This window comes from Centruroides sculpturatus, unplaced genomic scaffold (assembly GCF_000671375.1).
Source record: "Centruroides sculpturatus isolate CEXI.00-Female unplaced genomic scaffold, Cexi_2.0 scaffold449, whole genome shotgun sequence".
Lineage (NCBI taxonomy): Eukaryota > Metazoa > Arthropoda > Arachnida > Scorpiones > Buthidae > Centruroides > Centruroides sculpturatus.
In genome coordinates this window covers 3,054-12,817 of record NW_019384714.1, presented here as the reverse complement: position 1 = coordinate 12,817, position 9,764 = coordinate 3,054, and the positions used below count along the sequence as shown (strand labels likewise).

The window sequence follows — 9,764 nt, the reverse complement described above, 5'->3', positions numbered from 1 at the left end:
TTATAAGTATTATATATAAATTAGGTACTGTACATATAATTATATATTAATTATATATAAATTAGGTACTGTATATATAATTATATATTAACTTAATTTATTGTAACTTTATTATAATTATATATATGCTTTCTGCCGCCTGGCAACACGCTACGGAGATTTTAGGCTAGTAAGTTGAGTTTATTATCGTCTGTACAGTATGTAAATTAGGTACCGTAAGTCTAATACAGCACTAATTTTATACATTTCTTGTGAAAGAAACATTTCTTATTCAACGGCCATAAAAATTATTTATATTAATGATGTCTCCAAAGTTCAACGAAGTTTTTGCAGAAAAATAACTTATCAGAAATCACGCCCGCCGTTTGGTGCGCTGCTCCGCGATGAAAACAAGCTTAAGCAATGGCGACGTCGAACGGTGCACGCTCGATAAGTAATCCTACAATTTTTTGTTTATAGCATAGTTTATACAGATTATTCCCCAAAAAATATACGTGTTTTGGAAATGTTGAGTCAAATTAGTCTAGGAATCGATTAATTTTATGAAGAAAACCTTTCAAACAGACCGTAGTCCGTAAAGTGTATACGTGCCGTGCTGTGATTGGCAAGGACTCGTACAAATGGATTCATAAAGAACGGAACGTATCTACCGTGTTATGGGGGGTCGACTGTAAATGATTTTGTAATTATTTAACTTTCTTTGTACTTTCCTATTTGTTTTTGGATACATTAAAACTTTTTTGAAAACATACAGTAGGGTTCCATATTACCACCCAATTTTCCCTAAGCCTACTTTCTGACTTTTTGTACAGAAGCCTTCAAAAACCATACTTCTAGTTACACAAGCGAAAAATCCAATTAGGAACATTTAGTTTAACAGTTACCAGTATTTTTCGCACAAAAAATGTGAGTGTGGTTATGATACCTTGTTTACAATTCACTATAATGAAAATGGGGTTCCATAATACCACCTTCTCCTCTATTTCTGTTATAATTTCTCCTATGATTATCTTTTATTTCGATTAACGACTAATTATTTAAAAGTGTCAGGGGCAAAGTACAATTGAGCCGCTAATAGAATATCGGGTTGAAAAAGTGAAATTTAGACATTCTGATAAATTTTATTGACAGTTAACAACGATTACAGTTCAGCTGGTAGGTAATCACCATCAATATTAATCACTGCTCGCCATCTTTGCTGCAATATTCAATCCATAGAATGACTCGGATTTTTCTTTGAGGGACGTCTCGAGAGTCGGGTATTGTTGGGTATTGAAGTGTATATTGGTAATACAGTTCTGCAGGATGCGAAATAAATGGTAGTCAGTTGGCGCCAAGTCTGACTAAAAGATGGATGAGGCAGAACCTTTCAGTCCAGACTGACCAGCTTTTGTAAGATTATCTTTGCTCTAAATTACATGCCGGTGCGTTGTCGTGGCTATATTAGAAATTCTCAATTTTTTGGATGAAGTCTTTAATTAATCCTGGTATTCAAACGATCCAGTTATTCATAGTAGAGTTCTTTCATGACAGTAATATTGTTTGGAAGCAGCTTCATCACGATGACGCCAAACAAACAAACATCATTGCCTTCTAAACTATCGGCGCTTTGCAACAGCTGGTTGACCTTTATTCGCCCATGAATGTTTTAACAAACTCTTTGCAGTTGAGATCATAAGTCTTCGTTGCGCTGTTGCTACTTTTGAAGTGATAGAGCAACAGCATGTGAATGTGTTCTTTCGAAAGTTTCATATTATCAGACATCGCTGATGCGTCTATTTCTAATGAAATTTGTGGTGAAACGCCCTTTAGTTATTCTACTTATATGCCCACACCGAACGTTCTAGAATATTTTTTTCCAGCCTTTACTAGAAAAAAAAAGATCTTGCAACAAGTTGCTTTTCCGGCAAAAGTTAAAAATTGTGTACTGCGTCATCTGTTATGAAATTTTATTTTTAAAAAGTTTTTATATTGTTAATTATTATAAAATGGCAAAAAGCTTTATTTTTGTGGTAGAGACGAGTTTGATTATAAAAAAATGCTAATAACGAATGAACTCTTCATTACGTCCGTCTCATTCGATATATGACACATACATAACCTCCCTCTATCCTTCACCATTTCGACCTTTAACCACAAAAATTTAATAGCATCAACCCCTCTAATAAAAAATCTCCATGCAAAATTTCAGAAATTTTCGACAAAATGCACAAGAGTTATTAAGCTTCAAAGAGAATGAACAAAATCGTGCTCCTCCCCTCACACACTAACGTCCATACATACAGAATAAAACCTTTTTTTTTTTTTTTTTTTGCATTTCTCGACGTTTCAATATCCCCTTAATCCAAAAATGTAAAAATCTTCAGGGACATTTTTTTGAACGATCACCATACTTTCCCTATGTTATATATTGTATAACAACCGGGAAAGTAAAATTAATTAAAATGTCTAAATTTCACACTTACAATCTGATATGTACATAAAATAGTTGGCATTAAATTATTTTTATGTTTCAATGTGAATTGTATTTGTTTTCAATTAGTTACATTTATAAGGAATTTTAGGAATCAACATATGAGATAGTCCATAAATTACATTGCGTTATTTTTACACTTTTCAATAAACTTTTTTTGATGTCAACTCCTTATTGAAAAATATAAGCAAATAAATTTCACCTTATAATTATAGATGATCTAAAACTTAATTACGAAATACTAATAACAGTATTAATTATTTATTTTTATATATCATTAGATTTAGAATTTGATTAAGATGTAAATTGAGTAAAATTTCAAATGATATACAGTAAAAGTTCACTAATAGGCTATGGATTATATTGTAGATATATGTAGCGTGGATTAACGAAATTCCAAATTATGGATTAAGTTGTTGTTATTTTTCAATAGTTGATGAACATTTACGTAAAACACTGATATATGATTATTTACACTGTTCAACTTCTAATAAATACGTTGCTATATACTTACATAATGCCATTTACATCACTCAAGGTAACCGAATCAATCGACCAAGTATGGCTCCCATCCGAAAACCATCCTCTATACTTTTTATACATAAGTTTCACAGTTTTTAACGGAAACACAGCTTCGTGAACTGATATCAAATCACCCAGCTTGCTACCAGAATCGATAGTATGATCCTTAGACCTGAAATTATTTTTCACATATTACATGAAATTTTTAACGCTTTCGGCTTTACATTCAAGATTTTTTTTTTTAATTTAAAAATTAATAGTAATCAATCAAAAATTACTTAGTGAGAGCAATCACATCTTCCATATTATGTTGGCCGCCTAAAATAACTTCAACTTCACCATAAGTTGTTTTTTGGTGCATTGAACTAATTACACTCACACGAACCATTTTACCTAAATAGTCATAACAATTTAGTTTTTCTTTTATTCAAAATTTAAAATTGCATTATATATTATAAGCTTACTAACCACAGAATGGCTGGAATCCTCGAGTTACTAAGTATAGGCTTCCTCTAGCTTGACTGGGATTACTATAATATCCCATTCTTCCGCAGTTATTTTTACAATTGAAGCATTTTCCATCTTGAAATCCTTTATAACCATCCTCGCACGGATATGCCAAAAAGTTACAATTGTCCAAAATGGACTGTATAAATAACTGACCAGCTCGACGATGACTGCATACCAATTTATCTAAATTGCAAACATTTTTAATATAATAATGTAGGACGCAGTACAAATTTTACGATCGACTTACCGCATCCAGGTTGACGTTTCCCACCATTCGGATAAAAATCTACATGTCCTATTGGCTTGGTTATTCCTAAATCACCGCTAGTTATACTATCACCTGCGCTTGTATGAATGACATCGACATAAGAAGCATCTTTATAACTCAAATGGACAGATTCATCAGCATCTTCGAAAAGAGGACTGGCGGGATCTAGACCTACATTATTGATAGAAGGCACGTTCAATATAAAAATTTGAAAGGTGCCATTAAAAGTCAAGAGGATGAGCAATAGCGTAGTAATTTTGACACACGACACATCCGAGCCGGAGGCAACAGTAAATACGACAGGCAACACTGTTGATAAAATTGTGGCACCTCTGCAACAGTGGTGCACGAAGCAAGGGCGGTGTAACGTTGTCCGATTTTTGACAAAAACCAATTGACACCAATTGGCATGTGCAGATATAGTAAGGAGAAGACTATATGAGTTGCACGTAGAGTTCTAAGGTTCCAAAAACGGCCACAATTCTATGAAATATTCTATACGGCTGGGATTGCATTGAATGCAATGAAGAATCTTCTACAGAAATGTGGCTGTTTTTGGAATCTTAGAAATTTACTCGTACACCTACGTGCACCTCATGTAGTTCTCTGCTTACTGTATCTGCACGTGCCTATGGATGTCACTTAATTTTGTCAAAAATCGGAGAATACTACACCGCTCTTGCTTCGCGAACTGCTGGAGATAAGACAATTTGTCTTATGTCGCATCAACAGTGTCGCCAATCACAGTTACTGTTGTCTCTGACCGGAAAGTTCCTTGTGTCAAAATTACGACGCTCATCTTTCCTAATAATCCCGAGATAACTCGGGTAGTTTACATAAAAACTAGTCCTTAAGGTATTTTATTTAATTACGTAATTTTTCAAAAAAGAATGGACCCGTACATATACATTGTTATCTATGACCTATGCCAATTTTTCGAATTATTTTTTCCGCGAAAATTTTTTATAACGTTTTATTAATTAGCTAATTAATTGCATTATTGTTTTTATGAGAGTTTTTTTAAATCAAATTAATTAAATCGTTCTAAACTCTTATTGGACTGATTTGACATCAGTAAAATTTTTTAAAACGCTATTGGATATTTTCTATGACATCAGCAGGTGTTTTTTTGTTTTTTATTCAGTAGAATTTTTTATATATGGACTACCTTTTTTTCGGTTATATTTTAATAGCATAAAAATCGGAAATTTTGTGTGTTATATTTGAATATTTATGGTATATTATTTTTCCTCCTGCTTTAAACTGGTCTTCTCCTGAGGCATACATGTAAATGACCCGGGAAAGCTGTCACCAGCTGTTCTCAAGGTCAACCAGATTCTAAACAATGTAGACTGCAGGTGTGAAATTTCACACCTTGTTAAAGATAAACATAGCTTCAGGGAGTGTCTATAAAAAGCATTTTTTGATCATTTTTAACTTTTTATATAGCTTTTTTAAATAAAATAACTTTTTTAATTAAAAAAAATTGAATTAATTACGGTAAAGCGTGAATTTAGTTTGGATACGTCTTAGCAGAAGGGTTAATGACACTTTTCCGGTTTTCTATTATTCTTGTAACATAAATAAAAAAAAAGCATACTATAATAACAGCATTCTTGTTTACTTACCTGTTATTCTTTCCAAAATAATACCCATTTTGTCTCTCAATGTTTTTCCAGTAAAACCAGCTAAATGGCATCCTAGACTATATCCAATGATGTGAATGTTTTCTCCGGATAATTCGCGAACGTATTTTAGTTTATAGATCAATTTAGCAAGTTGTCGTCCTACTACTTCAGTATTAACGGCCGCTGATAAATAAAACGGTAAAGCAGCACCTCGATTCCAGTCTACAATAATAACATTTACGTCTTCCTGGAATTTTAAAATTAATAAAAATCTTTTGATTAAGATAAACATTTTGATGAAAAATATGGATATATCACTTACTACTTCTAAAAGAGCATTTTTCATGTCGATAAAAACCTGACTCTGTCCACTCTGAGTAAAGCCGTGGCAAATAAATTTAGTGGGTCTGTCTGGTTTAAAAAAGTGAGTTTTTAAGCTTTCTTCATCGTCGTAATTGAGATATACCGGAAGATCATGGTTTATTCTTGTATAAAGTGCAAATTTGGTTCCAATTTTCTTAGGTGACTCTGGAAGCCATTTCATATGTTTAAAAGTCCCATTTTTAGAAAAACATCCTAAATCACCGTAACAAATTTCGAAAGGACTAGACGACGTTTTCGGAGCTGCATAAACTTCCTTTGATTGTTTAACATATTCTACACTATCAATAATGCTTTTCAACAATTCAATGTCGCTAGCTTTATTTAGTGCGATAAAGGTGAGAACTACAATATAAAATAATTTGAAAAATCATTTATCAAAAATCAAAAATGTAATTAAAAATATATTTTACCTAGAATACAATGCGAAAACATGTTTTTCTACGGTTTTCTTTAGAGAAAAAGAACTTGGAAGAATGATGATGAACCATAAAATGATATCTTCAAGGTTACTAATGATAGGTACAGTACTTTGTGTGGTACTGATAACTTTCACATCTGTTCTAATTTCTACGAAAACATACAGATATACATTTAATTGTAGATAGAATAAAAAAAAACAACTTTATCATTCTCATGAGTTTGTTTTCTGTGAAGTTTTTTCTTCAGTTTGTTTTTCAAGATTATTTTATTTACTCAATTTGTTTGGCTAATATGTGGAGATTGCAGTTGAAAATTTGGAAATAAATTATTACAAAACATATTTGTAATTGAATTGTATTAGATTAAGTTATAAAAGATTTTTAAAATTATTCAACTGTTTTATAATGTTTATTAGTACTATACCATAGTACAGAAATTTTAAATTATACAGTTATACTCCCTGAAATATTGATATGTGTGAATTTAAGTTTATTTAATAATTTCAGTAGACCACAATTTTAAAAATACATTTTATAGGGATTATATAGCTTTATATTTCAATATGATATAAAAGCTGACAAATCAATATATTTAATAAAAGAAATAATAACTTTACTATNCACTAACACATGTCCTATTTCGTGAGCAATTATTAAAGCTGACGAGAGTCCTTCATCTCTATTTAAAGTGCAGCTTCTCCGTTTGCTACAGAGCCCATTAATAGGAGCATAACCTGTTATAAAATGTTAAAAGTTATTCAATGAAAAATCCAGATTAATTAATTAAGTTTACTTTGAAACTTTATCGGTAATATTTTGGAATTTTGAGATTTTTATATATTGTACCTGACGGTCCTCCTAGAGAGAATTTTGTCAAAAAGATACCCAAATCATAATCATCAATATTACTTTCGTTAAAAGATTGATAAAACCATTGGCATATTCGATCTAAACTTTTGTGAGAATTTCCACTTATGACTAAATTTACCTTGAAATAAAATAAACAGAAAAAAAAAAAAAAACAGATTATGACATCAGTAAAACTAGATAGCCCCAATAGATTAATATATGATAAATGTTTACCTCTGACTTTTCCAGCAGTATAATTTCTTTAACGAATAATTTCAAGTTGATATTTAAAGATGGATCTTTGAAAAGTTGATTAACCTAAGAAATTTATCATTCAATAAGTGGATCAGTTAGTAGAATAAATAGCTCCTGTGATATCAAATTAGAACTTACGATATTCATCATAGTTAAAATATAATCACGAGTTTTTTCTTTTTGATGAAATTCAATGACAGAATGATCTGCAGCAATAACAATTTCCAAATAAAGATTCTCCATTGTTTCGGGATCAGATGCATTGAATGAATGACTAACGAAACTGTAATTTTCAGTCTGGTTAGATCCTAAAACATATTCTTTATTTTAATTATTAAACATGAGATAATAAATAAAGTGCATTCTATATAATTTTTTTTTACCAAGTTCTTTATCGTTATCTCTTTTTACTCGAATTATTTCTTCAGCTAAGATTGTACATTGAGCAGTCCGATGAATCTGGATCACAGTTTCATCATTCTTCAAAATAGATTCGTACTAGAAGTAGGCCTATATACTTAGATGTTTAATATAATCCGAAAAATGATTATTTTTAAAAGAAATATGATACAGTTTTCTAACTATTATAAGTTTGCAGCGATGATTAAACCAAACTCGCTGTCATTATCGTAAAAAGTTTCATGCTAACATCCTAATACATTCTCTTTGATTTTTTAAATTTCATTATTTTGATAATGAATTGCAATTATTAATATCACCAACTTTTAAATTTAATATAATATTATTAAAACTAAATTATTTTTTTATGCCATTTATCTTAAATTTTACTTTATTAATTGCTAATATTCTAATATGAATCTGTTTATCTACAAAGTAAAAAGTTTTACTTACTACTTTTTCTTTTATTACTTTCTTTTCTATTATAATTACATTGATTATTAAAAAGATATATAGACTAAAAATTCTTCTCATATTGTGCTGATGCTATAATTTTTACTTTCGTTTGTGCATTTGTTTATAGTTTATTTTAAGACTATCTTATCAGATAATACCCGAACATCTCTAAAGAGGTTAACAGTTCAGTATAAACAATAAATTACTAAGTTAGAAAACTTTTAAAAAAAGGATGATTAAAATCTTATGTTGAACTTAAGTTGTTAAATTCAGTTCAACATAAAATTGCTAAAAGATTTACATCTAAACATAAAGCATCTAAAAGTAAATCGAATTTTTACCGCCACTTGCAATAAAAAACAAAGTTATTTATGAAATTTTTGAAATTTTATAAATGTTTATAATTATTTAAAATTTTATTATTGAACAACAAATAGTAAAATTATCTTATTTGAATCTATGTTTAGGATATTATAATGAACATCTTAGTTATCATTTAGTTATGTAGATAAGCGCGAAGAACGAACGGAGAATTTTTATCGTATGGACATTCCACCATATTGTCTGCACCATTTTTAACCACAACATGGTATCAGCAACCTTACCAATGTCTTACCTTATAATTAACATCAGGTAATCAGTAAAAATATTATGCATTCGAAATGATTGGTAATTAACGTCAATCAACGACACCGCAACTTACTGATCGGTAAACGTTTTATGCACAAGGCCAGAGCCGTAACTAGGCAGGTGCAACAGGTGCACCCGCACAGGCCCACTTGGAAGGGGGCCCCAAACTGCTGTTCACAAGAAATTATATTTTTATATTAAAATTTTTTTTTACAGCGCGGTTTGGCGATTACATTTCGCCTTACTTAGACCCTAGATGTCTGCTCATCAGTGTTCCCAACTGTGGCGACTTTTAGAGGGACGTAGTGAGGTAGCAGAGATCTCAGACAAATCAGCCAAAAGTAGCGACTTTTGATATTTTTTAATTTATTTTTTGAGAAATTTAAATTTATGTTTATAGTTTTCAAATTTACAAATTTTTCTCTACTTTATAGAGCTTTCTGGCAACTACTAATATTATTACGATATATAAAACTGTATTTCTAGATTTTTTCTACAGTGTGCAGAGCTAGAAATCTGTAAAGGCAACATTTTGTAACAAAAATAAATCATCTTCCCGAGGATTTTTTTAAAATTATTAAATTGAAAATGGTAACTCCCGAATAAAATCTTAGTCTCGAGGTTGTAAAAAGCGTGCAGAAATTCTGACATCAATTTTTGCTGTTCAGGTATACACCACATATGCGTACTACTATAAATAGTGGTACGCATATGTGGTGTATACCTGAACGGCGGATTAAGCAGTAAGCAAACTATGCGGGCGCGTAGGGCCCCGAAGAGGCTCCCACAGCCTTTTAAAATGCTACTGAAAAAAGGAATTGCGAAAACGCAGAAGATAGAAATAATCCAAAAAAAACCGCTTCGATATATATAGATACATGGAAGTAATAAATGATATAGCTTTATGGCCAACAATATTAACAGATGCTATTATTGATCATATTCTTAAAACAAACCAAAAAGTATAGAAA

At 30.8% G+C, this 9,764-nt stretch overlaps 1 protein-coding gene across 1 annotated transcript in view; it reads right to left on the bottom strand.

Annotated features, from left to right (window-relative positions):
- The window catches only part of LOC111627896 (pancreatic lipase-related protein 2-like), a 14,353-nt gene extending 8,016 nt beyond the window's left edge, over positions 1–6,337 (bottom strand). Inside the window, exons 1-7 of the mRNA XM_023371577.1 lie at positions 6,196–6,337; positions 5,724–6,127; positions 5,402–5,648; positions 3,753–3,944; positions 3,464–3,688; positions 3,274–3,388; positions 2,988–3,167 (exon numbers count right to left, since the gene is read on the bottom strand). Coding sequence (XP_023227345.1) covers positions 2,988–3,167; positions 3,274–3,388; positions 3,464–3,688; positions 3,753–3,944; positions 5,402–5,648; positions 5,724–6,127; positions 6,196–6,217 — 1,385 coding nt within the window. The 5' untranslated portion in view covers positions 6,218–6,337. The remainder of the gene's footprint in view (positions 1–2,987; positions 3,168–3,273; positions 3,389–3,463; positions 3,689–3,752; positions 3,945–5,401; positions 5,649–5,723; positions 6,128–6,195) is intronic.
- Positions 6,338–9,764: the final 3,427 nt, after the last annotated feature.